Genomic DNA, 16,501 nt, shown 5'->3' with positions numbered 1-16,501 from the left:
CACATGTGCCTACCTTACCTTAAAATAATAAATATACAGAATAATTAGTTAAATTTTGTTCTTTATATGGATTTTAGAAAAAAGAAAAAACTTTTGAAGTCTCAAAAGATATACTGTAAAAGCACTTTTTTTGCGAAAATGAAGGTATCTGAGATTTGGCAAGCTGAAAATTTCGTGAATTTTACATGAACTGAACTGGATGTTGATTTAATAAATGAAGTTAAAATATTTTGGAAGGCTTAAATTTTCATGATTGCAACGGGCTTGCAAAAGTAAGTGCTGTTACAGTATTTAATCTTACCCAAAGTTTCTAATAAAGTAAAGCCTTTCAATAAATAATAGGAGATTTTCCGTTAAGAATTTTTAAAACTAGAGATTTTGACTAACTTTTACCTAATTTAAAGTGTTTTTTTTTTAAATTTAAACCAAAATATTAATGAAATAAAGTAAAAGTTTACTATAATAAATTTACTTTGTATCTATAAACTTTTAAACTTAGTTTCAGAAGAAAAAATGTAGTTTCATCTGAATAAAAATAATTCAAACTTCAAATAATGTGAATAAATCTATTGACCCCTAGATATTATTATTAAGTAGATTTCATGGTGTTGTAATTGCAATAGCTCAGAAAAATTCACCATATTATTGCTTTCATCTCAACTGGAGCATATTCATGTTGACAATGTTTGTTGAATTTTGATTGGGATATTGACTGAAGTAAAATAAATATTTTTATGGCAGATTTTAAAAGAAAAAGTTCCTCTTCCCAAATTAGGTAAGAATTTGAAGGTACATGAGTATTTGATGACAGTGAGAGTTAGGATAGTATAATTCAGTAGCTGAGCTACTCGAATGCTCTCGAAGAAAAGGCTGTAAGAGATTTTTGAGGGTTTTAACAAAACATTTTTGTTGACATTTTTGTGATTCCAATCATATGTACTTTATTGTCAACAATTTTACTGAAAAAATATTAAGGATAATCAAATGCTTAAAAAAAAGAGTTTTGGATGTTTTAACAAAACATTTTTATAGACATTTTTCTGATTCTAATTATGCTTACATAATTATCAAATATTTTACTGAAAAGATTATTGGTGCCAAAGATTTTTTTCCCATCTCAGGAACTATTGAGAGATTTATATTATTTAAAACTATCTTTACTTCATATAAGCATTAAAAATGCCTTACATATGTAATGAGCGAAAAAAAATGCTCTTTTTAATCCAGTGCACTGTTACAAAAGCACAAATTTATTTATTGTAACAAGCCTCAGTATTATCTTTATGTCTTTGTAGTAATTATTTTTCCTGAAATTTGCATAAGAACAGCAGTTCTTATGTGCATAATTACTTACAATTTGTCATATTTTTATGTTTTTTTTTCTTCTGTAGCCTGATGCATTAGAAACTAATTTTATAATAAGGACTTGATAAAAGTTAATCCTATTAATAACAACTCAAAACTTGCTAAATTTAGCGATTTGTCTTAAAATTTCAGCACATTTGAATTTGAGACTTTATATTTCCATGGCAGGGACAGCCGTACTGTGTACTTAAGTAATTGAAATGAAATACAGTATAACCTCGAAATTTGAAAAAAAATAAGAAAAAGCAGATAAATGAGAGATAAATAAGAAGAAAAAAAATAAGTCATTGTAACTCTCACAATGACATTTAGATATATCACATTGTATATACGACAAAAACTAATAACTCCTTATAGCAATTTCTGAGTTTTAAACGCACACATTCCTCTACTTCAAGATAAGCAGATTTTCGAATTTTAATTTTTTTACCATTTCCTTGATAATAGTTTTTTTCGATAGCTTGACGGTTTTTTATTATTGCTGAAAGGTGTACTGGAAAGGATTTTAAAATTAGCAGCAATTTCAATTTTCTTCATCAGCATGTTTTCATCAATAAACTTCAAAATTTTAATTCTATCCTCAATTGATAACACATGCTTTTCACCAGCCATTTTGCAGGAGTAAAAAATCAAACTGAAGAAGAGCACGTTTTCGCTGCAAAGCTGGTCAACTACAAAAACTTGACCCCCTGTTGTCAAAGTGAGCGCGTGTTCCAAAGCAGAAGAAAAGAGAAAGAATCTAACCTTTCGGAGAAAACAGTCAAAAGACGTCAGCACCCCCCTCATAACAATGCTCCCCTATTCTCTTACCCCAAGCCTCTATTCTCATACTTTCCAGGGGAAAAGATTGAATGGCTACATGCAGATGTCTCCATAACTGGTTCTGCTACAAAATTTTTTCAATGGAAAAGCAACAATTAAACCTTGCTTCTGTGGCAAAAATTTCGACATAGTGAGGGTTCCAAAAAATAAATTTCGAGATAACTATAGAAAACACTTGAGAGTTTTATGCAAAATGCAGAGGAAAAGCTTTTTTTTCGAGATATCAAGGTTTGACTGTACTTCATCAATCATAATCAGTTGGTAAAAATCTAAGATTTTTTTTGTAGCAGTTGGCAGGTTCTTGTTATGTTTTTAAGTATCTTGTGAAAAATTATTCAGTCCAGAATACCTTTTCAACATCGTTCAGTTCAAAAATAAAGTCTTACATAACATTTTTTTTTAAATTATTAGATTTAAGAAGCTCAACAATTATATCTTAATTCATATCATTATATGCCACCAATTTCTAAAAATGCAAGTTCAACGTCAATGCAATTGAAAGGAGGGGTACAAAACAAGTGAAAAGATTATTTCAGACAGGGCAAGTCCTACGGAAATCCATTGGACTTGCGCCTTTTCTGAAATAATCGATTCAAATATTGTTAGCTTAATTTGTAACGAGTCTAGTTTGAAATTTATGATTGTCAGCTACCATTTTGGTGCAGATTTGTCATAATTCTGTAGGCGTTAAAATGCAGTTGTAGATTTTCTGTGGTTTGTTACATTTTCTCAAAAGAACTTATACAGTAATTTTATACTAGTGGATCATTTTTTTCCCTAAATGAAAATTTTTATCATATGAATTTTTCAAAGTGGTTTTTAATGTTTATGCTTATTAACTACGAGGCAAAATGAATCTATTTTGGCAAAAAAAAAAAAAAAGATTTATTAGTGTAAGGTGATTGTTCAAATTTTTACTGAAATGAAAATACAGTTAACTTCAAACAAGCTTGAATTGTAGTCCTATGACGTACTTGGCATTTTTTGACAATAAAAATCAGTAAAACTTTCATCAGTAGCTTTTGTCGAAATTTAGTGATTGATTTCAAAATATTGGCATAAGCTACAAAAAATTAAATACTTTGTGTTTGAAATAAAATTGTAAGAAAAATTACAATTTTAATAGTAATACTTAATAGCCATTTAAAAACCTAAATATAAAGCTTTGATTTGTTTCGTTTTTTGAAAAATATAGTTTGTTGTATAGTTGTTATAAAAAAAAAAAAAATACTGTAAAATTTCTCTTTATTATATTTCCTTTCAATTCTTTTATAGGAAGCCTTTTTACACTTCAACGATTATAAATGACTTCTATTAAGACTTGCAGCATAGAAAATGGAAATTTCTAAGAATATCTTTTTAAAAATTTTTTATTATTTAATTTAATGTTCCTTATTCCAAAATGATACAATAGATTTGGATTACTACTGCTTCAAATGCATTTTGTCAACTTCTCTGCCCTTGCGATTAAAATAGTGATGTATTTTGAGGTTTTGTATAGATCTAAATTTTCAAACAATTAGAATGTCGTTTTTTATGTAGCTATGAGGAATGAAGAGGTGCTCATTTTTCAACTTTCTTCATTGCAAATTTCTCAATCGGGCTACATCCTTGTTGCGAAAAGTGGAATTTTAGTATTTTTATGGCGCTCTTCTCAAGATGTATCGCTATTTCCAAATTATCTTTACAAAATTTTTCCTGCAATTTCCAATTTTAAGTTAATTCTACTTAAATGTAAAACCCTGGTTGATAGTGCTGCAAGTTTCTAGAATGCCACATAATGGTAAAACCTATTGATGTATCAGTACAGTATTCATTATATCAAAAGTAAATACTAAAAGTTTTAATGTTTCTACAAAAGCAACTTTTCTAGAAAATATTGTTTGTCAAGTGAAATAATTTTATACAGAAATTTTATAATTTGTTCACTTATTCCTCAATTTTATTTTTCTGTTAGATTGGTTGTTGCAGGGTATAATTCCAATATTTCTAAAAAATACTTGAAATTGATTCAAATAGTACATTTAAACTTAGCTGTGTACAAAAATCTTTTAAAACTATCAAGTTTATGGAGGGGGAAAAAATATTTTTTAGATTTGCACTACAGCTGCAAAGAAAAAAAAAAAAGCTTGTTATTATTTCCTATGAGTTTCATTTATGGAGACGTTAAAAATCATTCAATTGCTTTAAACAATTATGAATGTTGGAATAGATTTTAAATGTTATGTCATGTTATTCATGATTTAACATGTAAATATTATAGGAATGAAATGACAATCGCAATAAAGTAAAATTAATTTCTTAGTTGCTCTAAACTCATCTCTATCATTATCTATAATCTGTAAGCAATGACTTAGTTACGAAAAAATGTTTTTCAGGAGTTAACTTCATGTACAACCTGTTTGAAATTCTTAATTATGTAAGTTGTAAATACAAAATTATTAATGTGAAAGTTATGGGTGTATGATTCTTATATTTTGAATAAATTGTTGAGAATTTGCTTTTGAATTGCATTTATTTTTCCCTAACAATATTTGGAAAATCCAGTATCAGAGGAGACAATTAAACTATGTTTATTCTTTAAAATTAGTAAGTACCTCTAAAAAGAAAAAAAAAAGTTTAGAATTCTGCTTTGTCAAAACTGGGAGAATTTGTTTTTTATTACACACAGACAAAATCAACAAAATTCTTTAAAATCAGGTACAAAAGTACTTGATAAAAGTTTATACAACATAGGCTAATCTGAAACAGTATCATTTTTCATAAAATCCAAATCCTTACGGAAATTGACATCGTGATATGTAATGCAAATTTTAAATTTTAGAAAATAAACTATAACACAATTTAACAATTCACTAGTTTTTTTTAATTTCTAGTATTGCAAACAAAATAGATACATGACTTTACACAGGCATTTTCTCTTCAATAAAGTTTTTTTTTTTCAGTTTGAAACATGTATCTAAAGTTAATATACATAAATCAATTTCTTACTGAAATTTTCAAAAGTTGAACAAATTACACAATACATCTTATGACATACAACCACTTATATTTTCAAAATTTTTATCATTGCTTGATTAAATATATTTACACAGATGCAACAAAAACAATATAATAAATATTATATAACATTATTCTCATCTAACTAGAATTTCCACACATGTACAGCCATTGGAATGACAATATTTGCTTTTTAATAACAAGTCTAGATTAAAGGGAGAACATCTGTCAATATGTACACTAAAACACAGGAATATAATTGTCAATTTTGGCCCTGTGACGTTGAGCAACACACTCAGAAATCCAGACTATGTTTCTGCATTCTTGTTCTTTTAGCTTAACATAAGCATAGAATACCCCATAGTGAAATTGCTGAAGAAATGCGCTGCTGTTGAGCCGAACCTGAAATGTGGAAAAAATTTCTTGAATATAATTATTTTCTCAAGAGTTAGTTATAAATAATACAGGAAAGGGAGGGAAAAGAATAATTAGTGAATGATTAATTTTGTCAAGTAACTTTTCGTTAAATCGCTCTTCGTTATTTTGCTCCATTCGGATATATTTCACTATTCCTTCGTCGCTCGAAAAAATATATTGCTTTACATTTGACATTATAGAAAAAAATTATATTTCTCATAAAAAGTATTTTCTTTTTTTAATCAATGAACATAACTGGTATGTTTTCTGACATCTGATTTTGTTGCAGTTTAGCCCCAACTGTCAATTTGTATTTCAATATAAAACAAAAAAATATACAGTTGGCTCTATGTTTAACGGCGCTTTATTTAAAGACTACTTGCGGATGCTCCACTAGTTTTAGAAGCATTCTATTTAAGGAGGCATTCTACTTAAGGACGATTTTTTATGGTCCCTTGAAAGTCGTTAAATAGAGAGCTGCAGGTGTTTGTGATCCAAAAATTTTAGGTTGATAACCCAATCTAAAACTTGCACTGTCTTCAGAAAATTTTACTTGAGTTTACTATCACCCCTGATGTATATCAGAAAAGAACAATTGGTAAACAAATTTTATTTGTTTTTATTGAGAAAACCGTAAAATTCTCGTAGGGGTGGGGCACTAAGTTGGTACATTGTCAGGTGGGTCTATGGTGGCGTGAACCTCTGATCTAGAAGATTATGAAAATAGTCAGTATTAAAACAGTAGTTGAAGATGCACAGCATCGAAAAAAGAAAATCCTAAGCGAAACATGTATTATTAATTTCATTGAACGCTGGTTTGACAACATTTGAAACACCATCTGACAGCAAGACTGTTTCAATGCCTTGACCAATCAATCAAAACAGAAAAGTAATAATAAAGAATGATTTAAGTGCTGTAAAAATTTGACTTCATATTGTAGAATTTCAAAGTCATTATGCAGAGGCTCCAAATTTGGCTTTTGCGTCATTTACTCGAAACAGAAGAGTAACAGGTTATTTTTCTTAATAAATGCATATCTATTTTAATTGAAAACATATAAAATACCCATTAAGGGTTTTTTTTACTAACCATGTATCATGCAGCTTATTAACTCTTTTTAACCCCCGACATACGAAAGAAGGGGGTTATAAGTTTGACATGTCTGTGTATCTGGCACTCTAGTGCCTAAACGGATGGACCAATTTTGAAAAAAAAAATTTGTTTGAAAGGAGAGTTGATCGAGAATGTTCTTAGCTAGGTTGCGCTTTGGGATGACCTTAACTAACATAGATATTAAAAATCTCTAAAAGGCTTTTCACAATTTTTGCAGTGAATACATATTTAAAAATTTAGTACCAAAATTAAGTTTTTTTCTGCATCTGATAGAATGTGTTTGGAACTTCCATGTTATATAGAATTTGAATTATAACGTTTTTTTAAAGCAGATTTTAAATAGGGCTAAGCTTTCATTCACGAGATTGGTAACCGAATTCATTGTTAGATGACAAAGAAAGAAAATTTAGAAATTTTATCCGTTGCTAGTTTCTCTTTGTTAACAAATAAAATACTTGTAATTGCTTTTAAATAGTATAAGGATTTTAAAAGAATTTTCAATTTTCCCTCTTGATTCTCTACATTTGCGACTCAGTTTTTTTTTTTTTTTTAATTTTAGTTATTACCCTGCATATTTTGGCTTAGAAATATAAGATACTGAATTGCCATTTTTGTGATAACCTGAACATGACATTGAACTGTTTCTTTTAGTTTAGTAGCTTATTAGTAGTTTTTTTTTTAAAATAAAACAGATAATTGAAAATAAAAAAACTCAAACTGGTAATTTTTTTTTATTACCTCATGTTCAAAGAATTTATCTTCTAGTGTTTTCTCACCAGGATTTGTACCAGCACCTTCAAAAAGCATTTGATATTCCTATAATAAAGTAAAAATAATTTTAACGAGTGATAAGCATATCAAAAATATAAAGAACAAAATTTGTTAATTTTCAAAATAAGATTTAAAATGTGAACAAAGCAAGAGTAGTTTTAGGTAGGAGACCTTTATAATTAGAAATGACCAAAAAATTTTAATGACCCTCCCCCAACTACAAGTAAAACTACTACATCTCCTGCTATATCAGTCCTCAGTATTTTATAATGCTTTTATTTTTCTGGTTATTTTCTATCTTGGGCCTACTAATTTTGAAAATAATCAAAGTTTTCAAGGGAATTCAATATCCTCAACCCCCCCCCCCTTGTACACTTCTGCCCCTACCCTTCCTTTGCCTGGTTAAGAATTCCTACAAAAAAAATTAGCAGTTGGTAAACTAACAATATTTAAAAGCAAGAAAAAGCTGCTACAGCGTTGATATCCTGGCACCTATTGTTAAAATAGAAAACTGCAAAGAAAAATTTTAACTGTAGTTTTAACAACATTTCCTGTCTTAGTCAGTTTGAAAAAGAATCCCCAACTATTCATGGACATGTAACCACCCAGAACTCAGCTTCATAACCTAATATTTACCTAAACCACTCACTTCAAAATTAATGTTCATGTATTTTTATTTGTGTCCAAATTTAAACAGTAAAGTAGTTTTGATTAAACTAACCGCATAATATTCAGCAACAGCTTTCACTTGTTCATACTCATCTGTTTTGGCAAGTGCTTGAAGTCCATCTGGATAGAGTTTCCCACAGTGAGGATATAATTTGGCTCTGTCTTCTTTTGTCAGTTCAGTCCCAAAAGAATTGATGGTTATGATGAAAGCTCTTCTATCAGCTTCAAACTAGTAATAGAAAAATCACAAAATTAGTTTTTATTTTAAAAAATTGATACATGGGATATTCTAGGGTTTTCTTACAAGGGTCTTTTTTTTTTTGTGCATTTTGCAAAATTAAGGTTTCAGACAAAAAGTTACTAATAGTTACCGAAAATATCCAACATCAGGGTTCCCACTCATCTTGAGAAATGAAATTCCCAGATTTTCGAGGTTTCTAGAAAAAATCCTATGAAATTTCAGACTTAATTTTTTAATTCTAATGAATTCTTTTGATTTCTAAATGAATCTAAAAATTATGATTTCCTGCAAAATATAAATAAAAACAAACTTTAATATTAAATTTTAAATGCCTCTTTTCACTAATACGTTAAGACTTTGAAAAATTGCTTCACATGCAAGTCTATCCATTTTGGTTTTGTCAGGGAGGTAAAGAACATAATACTCTATTAACTTCAGCAGTTTATAATGCAAAAGATAATGCTTTTCTCAGTCTATTTCTCCAATTTTAAAGTTATTAACAAAGTCAATGATTTTCCCTGACATTTTTTGTGTGATCAAAATAAAATTCCCGGACAATTCCAGGTTCTCCCTGGTCCATGGGAACCCTGATACGTTACAGTGTATAAGTTGAGAAAATCAGTACAAGTATAACAGTTGACCAGCACAAAATCAAATAACCAACAATCATTGCAAAACAAAACAAAAAAATATATATATCCTACATAACTCGAAAATTTGGACACATTCTCAGTTTTGGTCAAACTCTTTGAACAAAAAATTGAAAGAAATATATGCTGACAGATTTTTGTTTAATTTTATACCATCCAACTGCAAAATAAAAACTAATTACACCAAAACTTTGTTTGACTATTAACTCCTCTTTTAAGTTTATTAAAGAGATTTTTTTTTCATGAAAATTGCCAGTTCTCCAGATTTAATTACTCAGCAAAACCAAAAAGAGGATTAATGATTCAATAAAAATGTAATTCACTAAATTTCTTTTAAATTAAAGTCGATTTTTCAAAATTACATTTTCAAAACCAATTGAAATTCAGGAAAAAAATTTAGAATTTTATCAAAAAATGCTAAACTTTGGTAAATGCTCACATGTAATGCAATTATAAATACAATATTTCAATATTACTCTGATCCTTCAAATGATACTGCCTTATTGAAAATGATATTAAGAAACAAAATATAAAACAAAACCATATAGAGGATTAAAAACTTAGACTTACTGCCAGAATTTCACACATAACTTCAGCTGTGATACCACCCAGGTCTTTGCAAAACTTGTAGAAAGCTTCCAAATATGCCTACATAATATCACAATTAGTTCTAATTTAATTCCTTGCATTTAAATACTGTAGTCATCAGTTTATTTAAAAGAAATAGTGAGTATTAAATAAATGCAAAGCTTACCTTATACAAAGTGTTCCTAATAATTTCAATATTCATTTCATCTAAATCCTGTTCAGAAATGCAGTCAACAAAGAATGGCGCTGAAACGATAAAATTGACATTTATTGTTTATTTAACATACAATTAATATTTTATATGATAAATTAAAACTTTGCTGTTAATAAAAGAATCAGCACATTAGAACCTGCAGTAACAGAACTGGACATTTCATACATTAAAAAAATTATTTCAAATTTTAATGAATAATTTTAATAGAATTTTTTTTTAATTCTATTTTTCAGTATCTTTTTAGTTTGGAAACTAAAGAGATACTGAAAAATAGCTATCAGGAGACCACAGTAACTTTAACTCTAGATTTAAATAAGTATACATTTACATTTAAAAAAAACCTTCTAAATGTGGTGCTTTAATTTCTATTATAAACAATAAATTTGTCCAACAGAACATGTCACGCATGTCAGAAAATGTAATGTAAATTCCTTAAAATATGTTGTATAAATTTTTATATTTTTTTCATTGTGTTATTGATAATGCAGTAACTTAATGTTTTTTCATTAAATTTTAACCATAAATGCACAGCTAAGAATCTGATGTGGTGGTATCACACTACTTCCTTTTACACATAAGAAAGAGTAATGTGGTAACCACATCAGATTTTTTATTAAATAATAATAGACATTTTTTAATAACTCAAAAGAATGAGTGTCTGTGCTCATGTACACACATGCAAAGCAGTATACTTCTTAAATATATAGATTTTTAAATATTTTTCTACACATATAAAAGTATGGTAAACATAAAAATTGTTTACTTTTCCGTGGCACGTCACTTGGCTCATTTTAAATGCTGGCCACCATTTTTCATTTTGCTTATTGCTCTCATCTTTGATCAAAGTAAAAACTATTGGTTTGGCAATATTACTGGCCTTTTTAATGAACTTTCAAACAAAAAAAAGCTTCTTAAACAAAACTAAAAGTTTAATTAGTAAGAGAAAAAAATCCACCAAATAACTTAAAAATACATTAAAATGTAAAACAAGCTGTCAAATAACAAACAAGCCATTAAATAGCGTAAATAGTTTGATTTAACTAATCCACTAACTAAATAAAACAAATGAATAATGCAAAATGTTGACCCATCAACTGTTTTTTTTTTTTTTTTAAACCTATACAATATCTTTTTGTCTAATGAAAGGAAAAATTACTCTCTCTCTCTAAAAAAAGGGGGGGGGGGTCCCAAAAACATTTTGCAATGAAATGTACAGAAACCACTATTAAGATGTACTTTAAACCAAACCCTGAAATTGATAAAATTCTTGATTTCAATAACAGAAGCCATAACATGATACCATAATCAGATTATTTTAACCTCGGCAATGGACAAAAATACATAAATCAGTCAAAATAATGTATTTGTCAATGCAAGATATTAATTATTCTTCGTCTTGAAATTTCTGGCCATACCTAATGGAGTGTCTACAAGAACTGCATTGTACAATTCAGCAGGAGTGGAGGCAATATGAATGGCTTCCATCTGGTCGAAACTTCCCAGAGGGTGACATTTTGGAATCAGTTCTGATATGGGTCGTTGATGTAATGTTCCGGTAATTAGAAGGATTATGTTATCAATCATGTAGCTGTACCTAGAATTATTAAAAGAAAAAAATATTCAGAAACTTAAATAAATGAACAAAAATCAAAAAAATTTCAATGACTATTAAATTTTCCATTGCTTGAAATGTTCAAAACAATACAATAGCAGCCTTTAAGAATATTAAAGAAAATGGAACATAAAGCAATAACATTAATGCAGGGGTGCCCACATGGGGGGAGGGAGGTCATTGCGCAGATTGCACCATTAAAATTTTTAGGGGGGTGTTGAGGGGTATTTTTCTCCTTTAGGGGTGGGTGCTCTTGCTTTGGATGCTCTGCAATATTGAGGGGGGGGCATACTTGCCCTTAGGGGGGCACCCCTGATTAATATTTATTTGTTGAAATGGAGCATGAAGGAAAAAGATTCTTAAAAACTTGTCAATGCAAAGAATGATTGCCGACTGAACTTTTACAAGTGCTTTTGTACCAGGAAATACAAAATTAAAAATTCAAATGCTGTAAAACTTCAAGTTAAACTTCGAAAATTTGACATATGCTCTGAAAAAAGGGCAAAACATTCTGGGACATGACTATAACAATTGTGCCAATAGGGTGCTCCCCGAGTGAAACCCAAAGTGGACTTATGGAGGACTTACTTTTATAGGAAATATTATACTTTTTAAATTCAGACATTTTCCTCTAACAGATCTTAAACACTAATTAATCTATCAAACTTTAACAAAAAAAAGAGCACAATATTGTGGTTATGAAGTGATTACGGAAAATTTTACATAAAATGCATTCATAATTTTTACTGCTCTTGTAATTTTGACTTTCGTTACATCATAAATAAAGAAGGAAAAAAAACATCATATTCCAACACTTCTCTATTGGGTCATTCCATACAGATTCAACGGATGAGTGCGCTCGACCATTTTTAATTTTTTTGAAACTCATATCCCAAAAAGATGCATATGAATGATGTTTAAAACCACTTTGATTTTTTCTCTAACCTTAACCCTTGATTTTTTTAGAGGTCATCAAAAGTCATTTTCGTAGTCAAAAATGGGACTTTTAGACTTTTGCATTTTGGCCCAAATCTAACTTCGAATAACAATCATGGCAGAACATTTTACATTTTGATGTTAAAGTACATAGGATAATAGTCTTACACACTGAGTTATGTAGCTATAACTTAGTAATTAAAAAAATGGCAGCAGGCCAAAGTTCAAGGTCAAATGTAAAATTTTTACTAATTTCAAAGGGTCATAACTCGCTTAGGGGATAAAAACACAAAGTGAAATATGGCAAAGACTAATCACTGGAGTCACACTAATGAGAAAATATAGCTGTAATTGTGTGTTTGTTTACCCTTTACAAATTACAGCCCCTCAAAGATCAGAAAATTGAGAAAAACGACATTTTTAGACCCCTGTAAACCGAAAGGGGATGGAATTAAAAATAAAATTTCTTGGCCAATTGAATATTCCATTCAAGTACTATACATGTTATATATATTCTTTTGTGTATTTGGTTTCTAAAAAAGATACAGGTATTTGAAATTGAGCAATTTTGCTAGTTAATTCACACTCTAAAACAGAAATAAAAAGTGTGAAAACTTCATTGCACTTCCTTAAATTACTTATAGTGTGCTCTATGTAATATATTATACCGGAAAAAGATATTTTAAGTATAAAAATAATTATTTTAAACTTAGAAATATTTGGACATAAATGGGTAGTTTATACATGATTGACAGCTTAAGTAGTTAATTTATAGACTATCTACACACACAAATTTTCAATACATACAAACATACACTCTGTACATTAACTTATGTAACTTGCCTAAACACGTGCAAAAGCATTATCTACATAGCTGAAAGGAAAAAAAGGCACGTTTTTCATTTCTTGCTTCAGTGTAGTTTTAAGAAAATGAACTCACACAGTAGTACTATAGTTCTGGTGGTGACACAGCATGTAGCGTACTGAAATACTTTACTCAAATACGCAACAAAAATAGAAAGAACTTTCTTAATTATATAATCACGAAACGCATGTCAACTTGAGAGCTGAATGGCATTTCTATGCAATATCACACGGTAATGGACATTGTAACAGAATCAGAAGAACCGTAAAAAGAATTGATACTACTAAAACTAGCTTGCGAAGAACCACTAGAAGTCACTTTTTTTATTCCTGCAGAAGTGTATACCTTCTGCATTTTTGATACTAAACATTGCATGTATCCTTGTGAGTATTCAGTATATTAAACTAGCTGAAAAAATGCTGCAAGAAAGGTTTGACTCTGCAAATAAAATTCCCAATACAACATTTAATCACTGCTTTATGCCACCATATTTAAATATTATCACTGTAAAATTATTGTCCCCTAGCAATAGGTATGAAAAATAGTGTGTTACTAAAAAGACTATTAAAAGAAAATGCCCATTATTGTCAAAAAAGTTATTACATAGCTTGTGGTGATCACTAAATTTAGAACCCCTGTCATTGTCTTGCTCCTAGTACATTTTCAAAGTACCAAATTATGAATGTGCCTTGATAAAGCATTCCAAAACGCCATATACTTGAGTCACCAATACAACTTACTAGGTGACTACTAGGTGAGTTCATTTTTTCAAAACTAAACAAGAAATAAAAAACGCACTTTTTAAAATTTAAATTTTGTATATAAAATGTTTTTGCATATGTTTAAGGCAATTCAGATATGTTAATGTACAGAGCATATGTTTGTGTGTATTGAAAATTTGTGTGTGTAGATAGTCTATAAATTAACTACTTAAGCTGTCAATCAAGTATGAACTACTCATTCATATCCAACTATTTCTAAGTTATCAAATTAAAATAGTTTGTTTTTATACTTAAAATATGTTTTTTCAGTATAATATATTATATAGGACATTTAAGAAAGTGCAATGAAGTTTTCACACTTTTTACTTCTGTTTTAGTATGTAAATTAACTAGCAAAATTGCTCAATTTCAAAGAACTGTATCTTTTTTACAAGCCAAATACACAAAACAATATATGTATAACATGTATAGTACTTGAATGGAATAGTCAATTGGCCAAGAAATTTTATTTTTAATTCCATCCCCTTTTGGTTTATAGGGTTCTAAAAATGTCATTTTTTGTCATTTTTCTGATCTTTGAGGGGCTGTAACCAATAAAGGGTAAGGAAACACACAGCAACAGTTACATATTCTTATTAGCGTGGTTCCAGTGATTAGTTTTTGCCATATTTCATTTCGTGTTTCCGTCCCCTACGCGAGTTACCCCCCTTTGAAATGAGTAAAAATTTTACATTTGACCTTGAACTTTAACCTGTTGCCATTATTTTAATTATTAAGTTACAGCCACATAACTCAGCATGTAAGACTATCATCTTATGCACTTTAACATCAAAGCGTAAAGTTAACTGCCATAAATGTAATTCAAATAAATTTTGGCCAAAATGCAAAGGCCTAAAAGTTCCATTTTTGACTGCGAAAATCACTTTTGATGACCTCTAAAAAAATCAAGGGTTAAGGTTAGAGAAAAAATAAAAGTGGTTTCAAACATCATTCATATGCATCTTTTTCAGATATGAGTTTCAAAAAAATTAAAAATGGTCGAGCACACTCATCCGATGAATCTGTATGGAATGACCCTATTGTTAGTATGGAATCCAAAACAAGATTCTTCAAATATCTGAAAAACTCCCACACAGCAATGATTTCAAATGCTGTTTCATTAATAAAAATGTGTATAAAAAAACTAATACAATAAAATACACAATGCTCATTTTATTGTATACATTATACAATAAAATGAGGAACAGTCACAATCACACAATGCATGAGGAATCACAAAATACAACTTAAAACTTTAAATCTGTAGCAAAAGTTAGATTATGTCTATTATGATGTGACTACAACCCCTTTCTGTAGAATATATATGACAATTATTAAAAATTTAAAGCAATTTCCTTACTTAAGTTTTTTTTTTAGAATGAGGATAAATAATACTTCGAGAGAGTTTTTCTCTTTTTAATGCATAAGAAATGCAAGCAAGGTTTAAAAAATATTTCAATCTTAAATAATGTCAAGGACTTCTTAAAACAGACAAAACAGTGATAGAAATATGCTTCATGCATTTATTAATCAACAAAAAAACATAATGAAAGGAAAATAGAAAGAAAAAAAAAACAACTCGATTCCTACTAACAATCGGTCTATTGTACAAGCAGGTCCATCATTTAGGGAGGACAATTGCTCTCCTGGCTTTGGGAAATATGTATTTACATGTAAGTGGGCGTGGTTTTTGCTGTTTTTGTGTAATTTACATGAAGTACATACACTTCGGATCCAACTCCCTTGGACAAATTTGAAATGACGGGCCTGCCTATAAGCCAAGCATAATGTTTTATTAACTTACGTTATATAGTCCAGAAAGGTTGATAATGGTTCAACTGCTTGATTTCTGAAGTGTCGAAATTCAATAACAAGTTTTTCTCTTAACTTATCTTCGATAATACTGACTGTTAAAGGACTAGGTTCGTTAGCGAGGAAATTCCCATAATCGGTGCTTTGAAGATGCACTTTGAGATCTGAAATACAAAAGTGAAATTGAGAAATCTGCATAATCAATTTACTTAGAAAATATTTTTAAATGCATACATGTTTACACAATTTACGGCAACCTTAAACATTTATTAGCATATGGTATTCCAAATAAAACATTTAGAAACTGATTTTTTTTTTCCCCATTATTATTATTTTTTTTTTTTTTTTTACAAATGTGATTACCTTCCAATGTTTCGCATTGTACAAGATTGTGGTAATCAGCGACTTTAAGGATACCGCATTTGAACCCTCTAACTAAACCTTCTAGGTATCCATTATCTATATTGAACAATATTTCTATCATTTTCTTTCGAATTTCAACAATTTAATATATTTACGGAAGCAAAGATTTGTATAAACACAGTTGTCACTCCTGTAGCAAAATCGAAGAACATGTGATTCCGCTACTGCGCATGCTTGCATCATCGATCCTCCTACGTCATCAGAGCCAGAAGTGGGAGGGGAAGAGACCGAATTCATGGAG

The 16,501-nt window shown here is 29.3% G+C and overlaps 1 protein-coding gene across 1 annotated transcript; it reads right to left on the bottom strand.

Annotated features, from left to right (window-relative positions):
• Positions 1–4,827: 4,827 nt before the first annotated feature.
• Positions 4,828–16,416, bottom strand: LOC129230090 (V-type proton ATPase subunit d 1). The gene is made up of 8 exons (XM_054864484.1): positions 16,201–16,416; positions 15,830–16,001; positions 11,267–11,445; positions 9,804–9,883; positions 9,620–9,697; positions 8,211–8,387; positions 7,457–7,534; positions 4,828–5,589 (listed from the first exon to the last, which is right to left on the bottom strand). The coding sequence occupies exons 1-8, from the start codon at positions 16,319–16,321 to the stop codon at positions 5,428–5,430; spliced, it is 1,047 nt and encodes a 348-aa protein (XP_054720459.1). The 5' UTR covers positions 16,322–16,416; the 3' UTR covers positions 4,828–5,427.
• Between the last annotated feature and the right edge of the window lie 85 nt (positions 16,417–16,501).

The sequence above is a fragment of the Uloborus diversus genome, chromosome 9 (genome assembly GCF_026930045.1).
Source record: "Uloborus diversus isolate 005 chromosome 9, Udiv.v.3.1, whole genome shotgun sequence".
In the NCBI taxonomy this organism is placed as follows: Eukaryota; Metazoa; Arthropoda; class Arachnida; order Araneae; family Uloboridae; genus Uloborus; species Uloborus diversus.
Note: the sequence above shows the minus strand (reverse complement) of the source record. Positions and strands in the feature narration are given on the sequence as shown.

Coding starts and splice junctions, on each gene's coding strand:
- LOC129230090 (XM_054864484.1), bottom strand. CDS start 16,321: ATGATAGAAATATTGTTCAATATAGATAATGGATACCTAGAAGGTTTA. Junction 11,446..15,829: donor ACCTTTCTGGACTATATAAC/GTAAGTTAATAA, acceptor TAATAATTCTAG/GTACAGCTACATGATTGATA. Junction 8,388..9,619: donor TTATGTGTGAAATTCTGGCA/GTAAGTCTAAGT, acceptor TTCTATTACTAG/TTTGAAGCTGATAGAAGAGC.